Source organism: Mustela nivalis (assembly GCF_964662115.1).
Source record: "Mustela nivalis genome assembly, chromosome: 10".
Classification (NCBI taxonomy): Eukaryota; Metazoa; Chordata; class Mammalia; order Carnivora; family Mustelidae; genus Mustela; species Mustela nivalis.
In genome coordinates, this window is record NC_139029.1 from 5,351,988 (window position 1) to 5,370,566 (window position 18,579).

Consider the following 18,579-nt stretch of genomic DNA (forward strand, 5'->3'; position numbering starts at 1 on the left):
TTACTAAGTCCCCACACTTTGCTGAAATGCATTAAGCAATTAATGAAAAAAAGTGGGGGGAAGGGAGAAAAAACAACCATCACATTTTAACAAATTTTTAAACTGTGGAACTATTTAGTGATCCTTCCATTTTAATTTCTTATTGCTATATATTCCAGGATGGAGTGAAATCCCACTGTTTCTGTTGAAAAAAATAACCAAGTTACTACTTTTAATTAGGAACCATAATTTAACTGTTTTAACAGGAATTTTTATAGTTTCAAAGAAGGAAAAAACTAGTGAGTTATAAAAGAACTTCACTTTGGGGGCTCCTGAGTGGCTCAGTCAGTTAAGCATCTGCCTTTGGCTCAGATCATGATCCCAGGGTCTGGGATAAAGCTCTGCATCTGGGTCCCTGCTCAGTGGGAGGCCTGCTTCTCTCTCCCTCTGCCATTCCTCCTCCTTGTGTTCTCTCGCTCTCTATTTCTCAAATAAATTAATAAATCTTTGAAAAAGTTTAAAAAAAAAAAAAAAACCTGAACATCATTCTTCAAAACGGTGTTTGATTACTGCTTTGTTGACTCAAAACCTATCACCAAAAGCAGTGTGGAAAAGTACAGACACAAGGGCCAACCAAGCTGGATCCCAGCCTGGCTGGGACCACTTAGAAGACGTGTCACCTGGCAAGTCCTTGAGCATCTCTACCTTGCTTTCCTCACCTGAAAGTGGGCAGTGAGTGACAAACTCTAACTCACTTTGATTAATGGGTAACAAATGTGTATCAGCTAGCATAAAGCCCAGCACTGCTCAGAAGAATCAATAAAAATGCACAATTATACATCTGAACAAATGCAATACACATTTTATATGCATATCTCATGTGCCAATAAAATTATTAGGTAGAAACTACAATGCCAGAGGAAGAGAAAATAAAAGATGCTCCGAACTACCTTCCTGATTATTCTGAAAGTCAAGACGCAAACTAAATTCCAAACCACTCAGAAAAGCCATGCTTTCAAAACTGAAGTTCACAGCCCTGAATGCAGAAGTGCAATCACACAGATTATTGAAAAGGAAAAAAGAAATAAAATGTAACCTTCATGTTTGAAGTATTATTATCTCATCATCAGGGGAGAAAAAGCAACTTAAAAAATGAAATTACTGTTATTTCCAAAGGAGACCTCTCTCCACTCCAAGTTTAAGGGGAAGATGTTATTGGCACATCTCTGTGGTTGTTTTTTTATTTTTTTTTAATGCAAAATAATGAAAGAACTCAGCAAAAGTAAATAAATAAATATTCCAGTAATGTCCTCAGTTGTGAAAAGCTTTTTCAGAGACAATTTTTCATAGTGGTTATCTCCATTTAGTGAATGTCTTTAGAAACAGCCTTGTCCAAAGCTAAGAAAATGTAAAATCAAACTAGGACTTATTTACCATTTTCATTATGCCGATCCTGAACCAAATGCTGGTACACAGAATCTGGAACTTCAGACTGGCGGTAGTACCATTTGACGTTCATGAGTAGATGGTCCCTCTTACTCTGAAAAGGAAAATCTAACAGCATTAGGAACAGGATTCCGGGTGCCCAGAGGTATACACCATACCCATGATCAAAAGCCCCTGTAAACAGGTGGAGAGGCAGAGAGGGAGAACTCACAATTACCACCAGGACCACAAAAATACATAAGTCAATGAAGAAGTCAAAGGTGTTTTTAATCCCAGCCAGAGCACCCTCTAATCCTGTCGCTCAAAACACTTATTCCAAGAAACCAAAGGAAACCAAACATGAACCTATACATCTCCTGAGTTTGATTAACTAATTCATTCAATATTGTGTTATTTAGCATTAACTATACAAAACTACATGAACACATCCTTCTATCTGAATTCTTAATCATTTTGCTAAAAATTTGTAAATTTTGTCAGCACAGTGTCCAGGCCATTTAAAGGGCAATAAATTAGAAAAAACTTACCCTGCAAGGCGTGGCACAAAGTCGTCTCTCCAAGGTATCCCAATCTCCCACACTGAACTACATCCCCCTCCCCGGTTCGGCCACCTGACTTGCAGGAACTGCTATGCAGCCAACTAACACATCAACTGTGGGCCGTGGTAAAGGTACCAGCAGTCCATGGAGCAGGGACCCTATCTTATTTATCTTTGAATTTCCAGAGAATGGATCAACTTGTCCATAAATATGTATGAATAATAGAGTTTTATGATGATCAGGGGCCCCTAAGAGTCTGTGGGACACTGAGCCATGTTATCCCCAAAAGTTAATTTTGTTCCTGGTTCATTCAAAGATTAAAGGAGGAAATAAAGTCTACTTGAAGACTATGGGTCTACAGCCTGAGGGAGAATGTCTCTGTGCACCTGGTTGTGAAAGAGCTGAACACGGCAGTGTACTAAGGCTTCCCAAGGCCTCATAAAATAATTCATAACCCAGGTGAGGGCCTTAAGACACCTCCCCAAGGTGAATGCAGTATCATTCCTCTTAGCAGTGTCTACCTTCTCATCACAAGTCAGAGGTGAGTCAGAAATGAAACAGAACTAAAATTCAAGACACATCTCAGGTTTATGAAGGAGATGACCAAATATGTCAAAGGAGTCTTCTTTAATAAAGTAAGATGCTTTCTGCTTAAATGAGAGGTATGTATATGGTCTTTACTAAAAGGCCAGAAAGGCTTCCCCCAAAAAACCAACAAAAACCTTCACTAAAATATTTAAGCCATTTAAGCTACTAGAAACAAAGAACCTCCAAAAGTCCTGATGAACTCCCATGTGAAGAAGTGCTAATCTACAGCGAGTTATCACCAACACCAGGGTTCATACTTTATAATTAACTGTGTCATGCACACAGGCCTACAGAAACAGGGCATCACTACTGGTTTGAATAAAACAGACTGTACACAAAGAATAAACCTACTTAATGGGTACATGCTAGTTTTTATCCACTTTGCTCTTTTCTATTCTATGCTGTTTATACTAAAGGTGGGAAACGAGGATGAATCAGTGTTACATAAAAAGAATAAACGTTCCATGCCAAGACTTTACACACAAGAGTAATTACTCCCTGCAGAGGATTATGAAGGAGATAACATCCAACCTGGGGTGGGGGCGAGAGATGGGAAAGATTCCAACAGATTCTTTCTAGGCAAAGGAGACCTGAAGAAGACACAAAGCTGGAGTAAAGAGGGAGGAAGCACAAGACATCCCCACAGTCCGTGTGCATGCGGGACAGGAAAGTGTTCTGCGTGGTACAGAGCAGAGTTAGTGGGTTTTCCTCTAGACAAGTGGGGCTCTCGATCTCTACTGCTGACCAAATACACAGGCCGTGAGGGACAACACACCAGCTCACGAGAAAGCAGCTAAGACTAGCTTCCCTCCAAGGCAGAGTGATAAACAGCGCCGCCAGGATGAGGCAAACCAGGGGGAGGGGCGGAAGCTGTCTGGAGGTCAAAGAATAAACTGGCCAAAGTTAATGCGCTGTCCTACATGAGGTTCTCACCTTCAGCATTGCTAACATTTGGTCCAGATGAGTCTGTCGTGGGGGCCTACCCTGTGCACTGCTGGATGCTTTGCAGCATTCCTGGCCTCCTACCACTAAATGCTAGGGCACCCCTCCCTCACTGAGACAACCAAAGAAATGTCTCCACACATAGTCAAATGTTCCCTGAGGGGAAAAAATTACTCCCCTCCCCCGACCCCAGTTGAAAGCCAACGGTCTAACAGTTTAGTTTCCTCTTTAAGGAAAGCTGAACCAGAATGGTGAGAATAAAACCTGGTTCAAGTACTACCAGAAGAGAACATGGAATGTAGGTAAGAGCCCGGTGAAGTCTGCCAAAAGTTGGATTTGAACCCCCTCTTCACCACCTCCTAGATACACGATGGGAGGCATGTTAATAAGATATTCTGAGACTCCCCTTTTCTGGAAAATGGGAATACTGAAACCTACCTAACAGATGACTGGAAGAAGAAGAAAGATGGAAAAAGGGTCCAGAACTGAGTAGGCACTCAGTTTTCTGTTAGTAGGTGACCATAACCGGTGCTTCACAGAAAAATGTCAAGAACTTTGCTGAGAATCACAAGAGTTATTTCTAATTAGAACAGGAGATGACAGGGATCTGCAGTCCCTTAACTACTAATGGACGCCTCAATGCTCGCAGTAATGAACGACTTAACAAGGCTCAAAGGAGTTCAGATCTACCAGCAGTCTTAGCAACCATGTTCTGAAATCTATATTTCCATGTATTTCTTTAACATACCTAAGATGTCTGAAAACCTGAGGGACAACAGAAATAAGCTTTAAAACGTACCTTAATTAGCAACTATACAATGTCTATGTTTCAGAACCAAGCCAGCAATTCTGGCTACCCTTTGACGTTTAATACCTATGTTAACTTCCGACCCTCATAATGATCACACACATGCACAAAACTACTGCTCTGGTTATCTGTGCCTAGATTCGTAACTCCTAATACCAGAGGCAGTTAACACAGTTGAAAGCCTATTGGCTATCTTAATGCAGTACTACCTACTCACCAGAGAGCGGCAGCATTGCACTAAAAAAAAAAAAAAAAAGCCTCCAGACTCTTAATTCCTAATACAACAGAACAAAAGGTAGATTCGAAGTAAACAAAAGTTTTGAACAAATGTTAAGTAGCTGTACCAGACATAAGCTTCTTAAACAGGCCTGTAAGTTAAAGATTAAACATCTATAAAAGGAAGTAGTGTGCTGTTTCAGAGAGTACTAGACTAAAATTAAATAATCTAGCCTTCTAGTCCTGTCTGCAATCACTAGTCAGCTGGGGAAAACCTTAGTAGAGTCTCCTGGCCATCTGACAAATGAAGGGGAGAACTTTATTTCTAGGATCACATTTCATTTTATATGCTTATATTTAGATTTCTTCCCCAGACAAAACCAGTAGATAAAGTGGGGTTGGGAAGAGCCCCTCCTGTTTTCTCTACATCAACATAATGACATCAGCTAACATTACCATCCTAAAGAGGTTTGACAAATAATTAAAATGCCATCTTTCCCCAGAGCTGCTGGGCAGTGAAGAACAGCAAAAGGGAAGAGAGCAGTGCACCCGCCACTACCAGTCAACGCTCCCAAAGCTGCCTCAGAAACAGATGCTACCCAGTATTAACCACAGGGTATCTCCGAGTTCTTCCCACTATTCATTAGACAAAGACGGCTGCTCAGAACCACAGAAAACCAAAAATAAAAGTTAGCTTAGAGATCATCTGATTTAGCCCAAACCACCTAAGTATGAATCAAGGTTTTGCAAGTTGATTTGGGCAGATGACTTCTCCAAGTCTCACTTCTCTCCAACATAAAATGAGGGGAAGTAACAGCTGCTACCACACGTAGTCGTGAGGGTTAAGTAAATGAACATGAGTAGAGTGAACTGGCTCTCAATAAAGTGCTCGCTATCACTACCATTGTTTTGCCAATGCAGACAGGAATGAAGCTACACAAGGTTTACTTAAATATTTTGCTTTTTCACAGATTGAAATTGAAGCTGGTAAGAGCAACATAAAAATAAATCACGTAGCAAAGGGAGGGGGGAGAATCTCCACTTCTGCAACAATCTGGGCAGCAGATCAAGTATTTTTAACAAACAGGCCTCATTACCAACTAGTGATGAACTGTATAATTTCATAAAGGTCAAAGCGGTTATAAATGATACATTTTAACAGAATGTTGGATGAAGAGGGAAGTGGTGAGAAGCTTCACCTGTGAAGGCACCCTGGGGTATATTTCTGGGTACAGAGAAGAGGCCACGGAGAAGTAAATAATTTCCCACCATTTTGTCTTAGAGAGAGAGCTTTAACTGACTGACCGATTGTACAGGGAGCAGGAAGCACCAGCTCTAAGAAAAAAACACCACACTTAGGAACGTGTCCAATGTGCTTACAGTAAGGTTTCCCAGGATGACTGTGTAAACAAGGAGAGCAGCTGATTCTGGATTAAATTAATGGATTCTTCCCCATCTTGGCCTGGATTTCTCTGAAAAAAGGGACGTTATGTAAATCCAAGGAAATAATTTAACTGAGGACAAAACCCACCCCTACTTGGGTTTAGAAAAGCCTAATGTAGGGTGCCTGGGAACAGAATAGGAGGTTTTGTAGAGCCAATGAATATCAGACAATGGGTTGAAAAGTAATGCACTAAAAAGTCAGAACTGAAATTAAACATTCAGGATGAGGTAACTGACAAAGGTAGACCAGGAGAAAGGGAAAGCAAACAGGAAGCTGCTTGTTTGCAGGGACTGGTTCATTTTATCAGCAGCACAGAATGTGACCATCCCAAATAAACATTAAGATCTAAGGTCAAGAAGTAAATTTCCCTTCCTAGAGATCTTTCATGATTATTAATAAAGTACTTCCATTGATTAAATAGCCAATCTGAATCTTTCTAGGACCAGTCTTGATATCACCTGAAAATATATTTTAATTCAATATTTTTTTAAAAAATGAAGTATGGGGGGGTGTGGTCATACATGACCAACAGGACAAATGCAGAGATTGTTTTATACAATATGAAGGAGGACCCCAATGCAGGATGGGAACAACAATAATTTTAAATTCACCTGCATTATATAGGAAAGACTTTCTTTATCCCATCAATCACCTATCAGCTCCTGGTAGATATCATCTGGGCTCCGAAAGCCCTCCAAACAAGTCCCACTATCTCTCCACCATTATCAAATATGACAGAGGATCAGGCCAAAGACAACAAAACAAGATATAAAGATGGATACCATCACATAAAAAACTTGGCAAACTCAAAACAATCTGGTAGAGGTAATAATTGGGGAACTTCCTTCAAAAAAAATTGTTTTTTAAAGATTTTAATTATTTATTTGACAGAGATCACAAGTAGGCAGAGAATCAGGGAGGGGGACGAGGGGGGAGTAGGTTCCCTGCCAAGCAGAGAGCCCAATGCGGGGCTTGATCCCAGGACCCTGGGATCATGACCTAATCTGAAGGCAGAGGCTTAACCTACTGAGACACCCAGGCGCCCCTTCAAATTTTTAACTGCTCAGTTCTTGAGAGCTTGCATTTCAAATAATGGAAAATCCGGATTCAGAGTCAGATGAAATCAGACCAAAATTCTTATTTTCGAAAGCCAAAATAGCGAATCAAGTTTTTTCCAGAAACTTGGGGAAAAGAAGTTTATTTGTATAATAGATGGTTTAAGAAAATACCTTTTGAAGAAACTTTTCATGCATTTCCACAATGTGGCGATAAGGTTGAGTTATATGAAGGGCACCTGGGTGGCTCAGTCGTTAAGAATCTGCCTTAGGCTCAGGTGATGATCCGGGTGTCCTGAGACAAGAGTCCTGCACGGGGCTCCCAGCTAAGCAGGAAGCCTGCTTCTCCCTTGCCCCCTCTCTCTTTCTCCCTGTCACTCTCAAATACATAAAGTCTTTTTTTAAAAAGTTATATGAATATTAAAGGTTTACTGTATATTTCAGATATATCTACACAAACTGAAGGGGTGTTAGGACATCAAGCTGGGGCGGAGGGGGATGCAGTCATGACCCGCCAGAGACATAATATCTGCTTTTTCAGTGTTCCACACATCCAGTTTAAAGGGGGGGCGGGGGACAATTAAAAAGAATAATAATAATATAGTAACAATAATAATGAAGTTGAAAGTGGTATTCCAATCCTGCTGGGTCCACCTTCACCTGCAAAGACATGCCTATTGGGAAGACTGCCCTCAAAAGACCTTGGGGACACAGTCTTACTGGCTCCAATATTTCTGACTCTGAGGGAAGGGAGAAGGGGCAGACAATGTGGTCAGGGCCTACTATTTATTGGCATTTCCAAATGGACATAACCTGGGATTGCTACAAAGGAGTCTACTCAGAACTAGCATAATGAAAACTCTCTTTAAAGATAAATAGAGGAAGGGCACCTGGGTGGCTCAGTGAGTTAAGGCCTCTGCCTTCGGCTCAGGTCATGATCTCAGGGTCCTGAAATCGAGCCCCACATCGGGCTCTCTGCTTGGCGGGGAGCCTTGCTTCCTCCTCTCTCTCTGCCTGCCTCTCTGCCTACTTGTGATCTCTGTCAAATAAATAAATAAAATCTTAAAAATAAATAAATAGGGGTGCCTGGGTGGCTCAGTGGGTTAAGCCGCTGCCTTCGGCTCAGGTCATGATCTCAGGGTCCTGGGATCGAGTCCCGCATCGGGCTCTCTGCTCAGCAGGGAGCCTGCTTCCTTCTCTCTCTCTCTCTCTCTGCCTGCCTCTCAGTGTACTTGTAATTTCTCTCTGTCAAATAAATAAATAAAATCTTAAAATAAATAAATAAATAAATAAAGGAAAGAAACCGAGAGACAGAACATATCCATTTGACTAAGGTGTGAACTGGCTGCAGCCACCAGAATCAGGGTTACAAGCTCATTTTCCAAACCCAGGGCACCTCACTCCAAAAGAATGTTTCAGGAGATTGCATCAGCATCTAGATCCTGTAAGAGGATTTAAACCACCTTTTATCAGATGAATCAGGTGAAGCAAGCAGGTGGTTCTCTGGGAGTGAAGATGAATTTTACAGTGTTTACAACCGAGCTGTGCAAGTAACTGTTTACATATAAATCCCCAGAAAGATGATGCAACCAAAAGTGTACTGAAACCTATGCTCTAATGATCAGAAAGCATTTCTAAAAATCACTGTTTTTTTGATGATGTCTTATTTATTAAACTTCTGTCTTTAGGTTAATTATTTTTGCAGTTTATTTTTTTTTAAGATTTTATTTATTTATTTGACAGAGAGAGAAATCACAAGTAGGCAGAGAGGCAGGCGGGGGGGTGGGGGAAGCAGGCTCCCCGCTGAGCAGAGAGCCCAATGCCGGACTCGATCCCAGGACTCTGGGATCTTGACCTGAGCCAAAGGCAGCAGCTTAACCCACTGAGCCACCCAAGTGCCCCTATTTTTACAGTTTAATCTGGACAAAAGTCAGTCGATATTTTGGTAGGACCAAAAAGGTACATGAAAATGAAATCATCTTCCACCTACTAACTATGGAATCCAAGTTTATTAAGGCATTTTCTGTCTATCTAGGATTACACTGTATAGAAACAATACAATTTTTGAGACAACAGATTCCTTTATTTGAAGTGGAGAGACCAAAACTGAGCACAGGTGCCACCTGGGAAGACTCCTACTTCTTGGCCTCCCTTGTAAGATAGCAGGCAGGGTTGGCAGGTGGTGTCCAATTTCCTTGTCTTCTTGGACTAAATAACAAGTTCATGTGATATACACATGAGTAAGCTACTCTTAAAGGGAAACTCTGTACACTGGGAGAGTATACCAAACTACAAGGCATTCCTGTCATTTCCCACATGTATACGTATATTATCGTGACAAATACTAAATGTCAGATTCAGGATTTAAAAGGTCTCAAGTGGGATGTCTGGGTGGCTCAGTCGGTTAAGCCCCTGCCTTCAGCTCAGGTCATGATCCCAGGGTCCTGGGATCGAGTCCCACATCAGGCTCCTTGCTCAGCAGGGAGCCTGCTTCTCTGCCTCTGCCACTCTGCCTGATTGTGCGCACACACGCTCGCTCTCTCTCTCTCTCACTCTCTCTCTCTCTCTCTCTGACAAATAAATAAAATCTTTAAAAAAATATAAATAAATAAAAGGTCTCAAGTTTGGGTTGACAGGATCAAGTTAGGAAGATGAAATTTCACAGATATATTGTGACTCTATAGTTAAATCATCAACATCTACTGTCCAAACCAAAATAAATTCCTTACTAAAAGCCAGTATTCTTCCTAGTAGCTATGGTTTTATCAGATAAATTTATAATCACAAATTTTCTATCTGGCTCCAAATATTTCCCCCACAATGGAGGAAAAAACAGCTATTCACAGGCAGCACTTTAAGAAACTGCCAAATTGCCTTTAATCCATACTAAATGGAATTAAACAATCTGGTGAATTTCTTTTTTAAAAAGTCAAGCTGATATAAAATTTGACATCTTTCCAATACTTTGGTTGTTCTCTGTTGATGGTTGTGACGGCAGCAGTGATGCTACTCACTTCTTCTACATGACTTAGCCAGGAAAGTTGGAGAGCTCTATCACAAACCAACAGTGTCAGATGGTGTAGTGGTGAAAAGGAAGTCACAGGAAGAGGGGTTAAAACCTGGGTTTTTTATAGGTTTCCAAATTTCTCTGGAAGTTTCACAAATGAAACAAATGATCACTTTAATTTTTAAACAAAAATTACTAACATGATTAAAGGCACATCACACAGATTTTGTTATTAGAAACAGATGCTGAAATATCTTGAAAAGAATTCACTGAGTCAACAAATGTTTTATAGAAGTGGTTCTCAAACTCATTAGACTACTCTCTTCAAAACTACTGAGGCATTCAAAGAACTTTTGTTTATGTGGACTATATCTTATCAATATTTACTATATTGGAAAATAAAAATTAAAATTTTTCAAGGTATTTTTTACTAAATCATTTAACAATAATAACCTAACTATATGTTAACATAAATAACTGTAAAAAAAAAAAAAAAAAAACTAAAAATTGGGGCGCCTGGGTGGCTCAGTCATTAAGTGTCTGCCTTCGGCTCAGGTCATAATTCCAGGGTCCTGGGATCGAGCCCCATGTTGGGCTCCCTACTCAGCAGGAAGCCTGCTTCTCCCTCTCCCATTCCCCCCGCTTGTGCTTCCTCTCTGGCTCACTCTGTCAAATAAATAAAATCTTTAAAAAAAAAAATTAAAAATAACAGGGACACCTGGGTGGTTCAGTGGTTTAAGCCTCTGCCTTCAGCGCAGGTCATGATCCCAGGGTCCTGGGATTGAGCCCCACATTGGGCTCTTTGCTCAGGGGAGCCTGCCTCCCCCTGCCTCTCTGCCTACTTGTGATCTCTGTCTGTCAAATAAATAAATAAATAATCTTTTTTAAAACATTAAAAATAACAAAATTTTAAAACAAAATTTAGGAAACAAGTAATACATACATTTCTCTTTTTTTTTTTTTTAAAGATTTTTTTATTGTGGTTGCTGAGAAAATGTTGAGGAGTTTGGCAGGGAGAGCAGGAAGTACTGGAGGGTGGCTAGAAGAAGCTGCAGGTTAATAGCAGTAACTGGTCAGTGCTTTAAGAGGTTAATGGTAATGGCGTTCTGTAGGTAGGATTTTCTCTTTTTTAAAGATTTTACTTATTTATTTGACAGACAGAGATCACAAGTAGGCAGAGAGGCAGGTGGAGGGTGGCGGGGGGTGGAGGGGAGCAGGCTCCCCGCTGAGCAGAGAGCCCCACACAGGGCTCAATCCCAGGACTCTGGGATCATGACCCAAGCCGAAGGCAGAGGCTTAACCCACTGAGCCACCTAGGAGCCCCAATACATACATTTTCTTATGTATGGCTTAAGATAACAGATTCTCATATCAGATAGTTACATTCAATCTATTGAAATATTACACATCATTTAGCCCTTATAAAACTCCACTCTACACTCCTGAAAGGAGAATGAAAAAGGCAAATGATATCTTCGCATAATTATGCAAACAGTCTCACCCTGCCTGCCCATGGAGTAAATCTGAGAAGAGGTGCTCTCTGGAATGAAATGAACAAGCTATAGAAAGTCCCAGATGCCCTCGTTTTTGATGCTAGTAGTTTATACCATAGAAGTAAGTAATCATGCTCCCCAAACAGAACCATGAATGGAGATTTGAAAGCACGCATTCATTTAGAAGTAAGATACTTATTAAGAATAGGTGATTAGGGGAGGGGGTGTGTGGTGCCTGGGTGGATCAGTGGGTTCAGAGTCTGCCTTCAGCTCAGTTCATAATCCCAGGGTCCTGGGATTGAGCCCCACATCAGGCTCCTTAGAGAGGAAGTCTGCTTCTCCCTCTACTCCTGCTCGTACTCTCTCTATGTCAAACAAATCAAATCTAATTAAAATTTTTTTCAAAATAAAAAAAAATGAATAGAAGATTGGGGGTTCCTGGGTGACTCAGTAAGTTACATGGTTAAGCATCTGCCTTCAGTTCAGGTCATGATCCCAGAGTCCTGGGCTCAAGCCCCACATTGGGCTCCCTGCTCAGTGGGGAGTCTGCTTCTCCCTCTCCCTCTGTCCCCACCCCCTACTCACCGGCTTGTGCTCTCAAATAAATAAATAAATTCTTTAAAAAATAATAGAAGACTATTTATTATTTATGCAATCAGTCATTCCAATAGTGAGCAGGAAGTTAAACTCTTGTTAAAGGGAAGAAAATCTAGATAAGAAGGTTGTCATTTCAGTTTAAAGTAATTTTCTTCCTAAAATTTGAGCTCGGGGCACTTGGGTGGCTCAGCTGGTTAATCATCTGCCTTTGGCTCAGGTCATGATCCCAGGGTCCTGTTCAACAGGGAACCTGCTTCTCCCTCTCCCCAGCCCCTCCACTCATGCTCTATCTATCTCTAAAAAATAAGTAAAATCTTTAAAAAAGAAAAAGTAAAATTTGAGCTCATTATATCAAGAATATTTAAAACTTGATTCAAACAAGAATGCATAAATCTACACTTTTAAAAAAACTGTACTTTAAAACAATGGTGAGCCTATAAGAGTTGAAAGTGTGCAAGTATAAAATTGTGGCCCCAATAACTTCATGCAGCCATCCAAAATTCCAGGCAAGTCTGTGACCATTTCAAAAGTGGTGCTGCTTCCTACCCCAGGAAAGTAGCACCATGAAACACTAAATTTTTAATAAAGAAAAATGAAGGACTTTCAGCTTACAGTACTATATCAAAAGCATCAGTTTTTATAAAGATGGACATGCTTATTTTATGTGACTCCAGCAATATTCCTTTCTAGGTAATAACCTTTTAGTACCTTTGCTTTCTGAATTAAAGTGCAAAACTATAGAGCTGGTAATGCAGTAAAATACCTTTTAGCAACACAAAGATGTTTAGAATTAAGTATTTGTACTTTCAAAGAGCACTGATATAGGCTTAGAAATCACCATCGATGTAAATAAAGTCAGCCTGTATAATAACAGGAAAACAGTTACAGCTGGCAAACATTTCCAACTTGCAAATAAACAAATTCAAACAGTCTGGTTAAAAAAAAGAAAAAATCAGTAGGAACCCGGAGAATTTGTTTTGCTAGTTCATTTGACGTGAACTTGTCTGTCTTATCTTAAACATCTTATTCTTCTCTCCTTTTGATTTAAACCTAAACAAAGACTAACCTTTAATACCTGTTAGTCTATTTATAACTGTTCCATCTACAACCATTTTTCTAATACAAACATGCCTTGATAGTTTATCTCAGTCCACATGCCAGACAACAAAGGCCCACTGGTCTGTTGGAGAGGAGAAATGGAAAGCAGGAAATGAGAAGGGTTAGTTAATCCCCAGATAATCCATCAGTGTAGTCAAGTGTGAGCTGAGCTGAGGAAATGCTACTCCAAAAAAAACCAAACAAACAAACAAACAAACAAAAAAAAAAAACAAACAACAACAACAAAAAAACCCACAACACACACACACAAAACACAAGAGAGAAAAAAATCAAAGAACACATGACCCGAGAGCCACAGTTCATTTTAAAATAGTTTAATTTCGGTGAAAAAGATTCCCCATCACATTCAACCACTAACACAATATATATAAATGTTAGTTTCCTTTAATTAAGACATTTTTCTTTAAAATCCTCATCCTCTATCCTTTTTGAGGAACGAGTTTTAACTTCTGGGTTTTGTTTTACTGTTTGGGTTTGGTTCATCTTTTTTTTTCTAAATCAGCTTTATTGAGGCATAATTTATACACAATAAAATTAACATATTTACAGTTTCAATTAGTTTGATAACCATCACCACCATCAAGATAGGGAATGTTTCCATTACCACAAAAAGACTACCTTCTTTTAGAAGTGATGAATCTGCGATGTTAAAAAAGCTTTGCACCAGTGAAAGCTATAAAAGAAACATCCTAATCTAAATTCCTTCCTCCATCTCAAGTCAGACGGAAGTAAATACGAGAGAAACAACTCTGAGTTGGCTATGATGTTTTCCCCTAATTATTGTTGAAGACTACTACAAACAACAATCCCAAACTCTTTAAAATCAAATAATTTACTAGATAAAAGTTCTGGGCTGAGACATTATATGGTCTCCTAAAATTTCCAGAACATAGATAGCGGTTATAGTGATCATAGTTACAATAATAAAGGAAAATAATTTCAAATTAGTTTTATAGTATACTTTCCTCAAATCCTGTAACCAATATTTAATGAGCTTCTATCAGACATTGCTCAAGAGACCGACAATGAGGATTCACAAGAGATTAACAAAGTCCCAGGCTTGATAGAGCTTATGTTACAATGGAGACCCTTTGCAACCCTTCCACCCTTAAAAACAAGGTCAAAAAAATGAATGGTTAAATGTTTTAAACAAAGCCACGAGCAATGAAACCTACCACTCAGTAACCATACACCCCTAAGCAAGTAATTTTTTATACGATACGTAGTCTTTTGGGGTATTATTTTCCCTAAAACTAGCAGTCTTCCCAAAGGCACCTGAGGATGGCAGGAAAACATCTACTATATGACTTGACTGCTTCATATAGACAGAGAAGGGTCTAAATAACCTTGCCAAATCCATACACCAATTTCTCCATCCACACGAACACTAAAACCCAAGCGTGTATGTCTGTCTCTCAGCTAAAGCTGAGCTTTGTTCATAAGAAATCCCAAAGGTTCTTCTATCTTCTTTATTATTTTTCTTTTGAAGACTTTATTATGAAACACTTCACAGGCAGTAGGTTTAAACATAATGTACTATGTATGAAACTTATTTTAAGGAATAAAACATTACCAAACCCGAAGAAGCTTCCTGTACCGTCCACTTAGACAAGGTTCTCTTGCTCCCCCTAGAGGGAACCACTACCTTGAATTTACTGTTGTTCATTCCTGTACACTCCTTTGTGCTTCTACTTCATACACATACGGCACTAAAAACATAACAGAGTTTTTTAGTTTTTACACTTTCATAAATGACACTGTACTCTGACTTCTGCAATCTGTTTATTCAGCATTACACTTGCGTGAGTCACCGATTCCCTAGTTCATTCATTCTAAGTAAAACAGATTACCTCCATGCACAAGACCAGAATTTGCTCGTAAATTTTCCTGATAAATTGTGAACTCTTATTCATGTCTGTGCAAGTTTACCTAAGGCACAGGAAACTTTTTTTGTTGAAGTAAACAATACCCCAACATCGGGCTCAAACTCAGGACACCAAGACCAAGAGCTGCATGCTCTGCCAACTGACCCACGCAGGCACCCCTAAAACTCTTCAATTCAAATGACCTAAATTACTCTGAACATTTGACTCCACAGCTAAATGTTCAAACTTATCAGTATAACGCTGTTCGTAATGTTCTTCTGATATCTTACTAATAATGCCTATAGGATCTGTAATATTATTCCACTTTTATTCTTTGTATTGGTAACTTCCTGTCTTTATTCTTCCTTTTCTTTATTATCTTTATAGGAATTTAAGTTTTATCAGTCACTTCAAAGGAACAACTTTTGAAATTGGTGATTATCTTCCTTCATTTCCTTATTAATTCAGTAATTTGCATGCTTGTCTTCATTATTCCCTTTCTTTTTTTGGGTTTCATCTTAAGTTCTTTTTAAAATTTCTTAATACAGATACCTAGACTATTGATTTTATTCAACCTTTCTTACATTCCTATATATATTTAAAGCTAAAAACTTACCTGTGGGTTTAGCTTTAGCTATAACCTACAATTGTGATATGTCATAATTTCAATAATCGTTCAAGTAAAATATTTTCTAATTTTCACTGTGATTTCTTATTTAAGCCTTAAAAATGTATCACTATATTCCACACATTTGTGGATTTTCTAGGTAGTCATTTTGGTTTTGATTCTTAATTCCACTGTGGTCAGAGACTGCAGTCCTCTGAAATATGTTAAGATCTGCTTTAAGATCTAACACAATCACTTCTGATTAATCTCTCATATGGACTTGAGAAGAATGTGTATCCTTCAGTCACTGGGTATAGTGTTCTGTTTATTAGAATTAGCTCATATTTTTAAATTGTATTGCTCAATAGTCTATTTTCTTACTGATTTGTAATATACTTATTTGCTCAATTACTGAAGGAGATATGTTAAAATCTAATTGTCCAAATATTCATTAACAGTTTAAGATCAACTGCAGTATATCTATACAACGCAATATTACGCAATGAAAATAAACTACTGCCACACAAAAAAACATGGATGAATCTCATAACCAATATGCAGAGCCAAAAAAACTAGACACAGAAGTATCACAGCACATGGAGTTCAAAGGCAGGCAGGTCTAAACTATGATGGTAGAGCTCACAGCAGTGGTTATCATGAGGTAGTGTCTGGGAGAGGCCAGGAAGGTAGTTTCTGGAGTGCTTACAGCATTTCTTCCGTTCCCTCCCTTTCTTTCTCTCTTTCTTTCTTTCAAGAGAAGGGAAAGGTGGGGAGAAGAAGAGAGAATTTCAAGCAAGCCCCATGCTTGCGTGGAGCCAGACACAGGATCTCACAACCCTGAGATCACGCCCTGAACCAAAAAGCAAGAGTCAAGACACTTAACCAACAGAGCTACCCAGGCACCCTGGCATTTTATTTCTTGATATGAGTACTAGTGAATAGAACTCTACACATATTATGAACACATACAATGTATAGTTAATTCCCTGAACTGTATGTACAATTATAACTTTTATTCTTTCATATATATATTAGCCTTAGATGAATTTTTTTAATTTTAAAAATTAAAATCAAATTCACAAAAACTAAAATGTACACACATTAATACATTTCAGGAAAGATACAAGAAATTGGTAACAATCGCTGCCTCTAAGGAGAAGTCTGGAACAATTTATTATACCTGAAGGAAGGTGCTCAAAGAATGACAGGGACATGTGAAAGACACACAGAAACTATCCAGAAAAGGCTCCCACTGGCTGAATCTGAAACAATTTGAAAATCAAAATATAAAATGATAATAATGTATTATAACCCACTGAATAAAACAGGAAACCATACATACAGGCTGATATAAATATAAATGAATAAACTGAACAATTACTGAGGATCAAGGTATTTTCACAGTCACAAAGCACCTTTTCACAAAATACCACCAATTACAAAGGATAAAAAGTAACTTTAAAGCAAAGAAGCCTGGTAGACCCAACTTCAATCAAGTAATCAGAGTGAACACCAATAACGGAACAAATTGAATACTGCCTGCAACGAGATGCAATGAGCAGATCCTTCATCTGAATCTAGTAACAAGGGAGCACCATACAAACATGAATGGGGGAACATTCTACAAAACCACCTGCCTGTAAATTTTCAAAAGGTCAAGGTCATGAAAGTCAAGGAAACACTGAAGAACTGTTCCAAATTTTGCAAAGGACTACAGAAACATGACTACTAGATGTAACACAAAATGAACAACTACCTAAACAGGCATGGGGTTTCAGTAACAATGTACTGAGGCTGGTTTTGACAGCTGATTGTTGAACTGTTCGTTATGTAAGAAAATATGTCCTTTGTAAGAAACACACGCTCAAGTGTCAGGGGTTCATGGAGCATAACTTGATGACATTCTCAAATGACTCAAGGAAAAAGAGGTTTTTTAATATTGTACTTGCAACTTTTCTGTATGATTGGGATTGGTTAGATTAAAGACTAGGGAAATATTTAGTTCCAATTTAAAGGTACATCGTCACAAGCAGCAGTCACTGAAAACCATTCTAATCAATCAGATTCACAGCTGGGTGTGATGTGTAAGAATGAAACGATGAGAAATAACTGTACAGAATAATGCAGCCACTCTCAGTTATGAATTATTTTTCAGGAATTCAGTCTACGATAAAGATGGCACTGCAAAATAGGAGAGAAAGATAAGCTGTTTGGTAATTCTGTTGAGAGTGGTGGGATGTCATCTAGAAAAAAAATTAAGTTGCATCCATACCTTAGACTCTATGCCAAAATAAATTCCAAAATATTAGGACAAAGACTAAAATGTGAAAAATAAAACCATAAGGAGAAAAATACAAATTAAAGTTACATCAAGAATATATGCTCAAACTGGCAAATATCTAAACTGGTAACACCCTGCTAGCCAGACTGTGAGGAGACAGACTCTCATGTACTTCCTACACAAATATAAACTGGCACAGCCCTTACGGAGGGCAACGGGGAAATACATATCAGAATTAAAATATCTTCCATCACCTGTTTCCCCAGAAATACTACTGATTGCAATCTAGTCTAAACATACATTTGCATATGCACAAAATAACAGGAACAAACAAGTTTATTTAACATAAGCAATGTCCATTAATCCTCAATAAGGGGACTAACTAAATTATGGAACACGCACACAAGCGAGAACCAAACAGATACACATGATTTTAAGGGAGCAGGGAATGGAGAACATTCTGTATACTGATATGAAAAGATCTCCAACATATATTCTTAAGGGCAAGCTACTGTATAGTGTGCATGATGTGACAGCTGTTGTATTTGCTTATGTGTGCACAGAGGCTCCTGGGAAGAATACATATGGAATAT

At 38.9% G+C, this 18,579-nt stretch overlaps 1 protein-coding gene across 7 annotated transcripts in view; it reads right to left on the reverse strand.

The window, feature by feature from the left end:
* RERE (arginine-glutamic acid dipeptide repeats) overlaps window positions 1-18,579 on the reverse strand; it is a 417,613-nt gene that overhangs the window by 163,022 nt on the left and 236,012 nt on the right. For all 7 annotated transcript variants that reach the window (XM_082685303.1, XM_082685300.1, XM_082685297.1 and 4 more), the window contains one exon: window positions 1,414-1,519. In XM_082685303.1, the coding sequence (XP_082541429.1) occupies window positions 1,414-1,519 (106 nt within the window). The remainder of the gene's footprint in view (window positions 1-1,413; window positions 1,520-18,579) is intronic.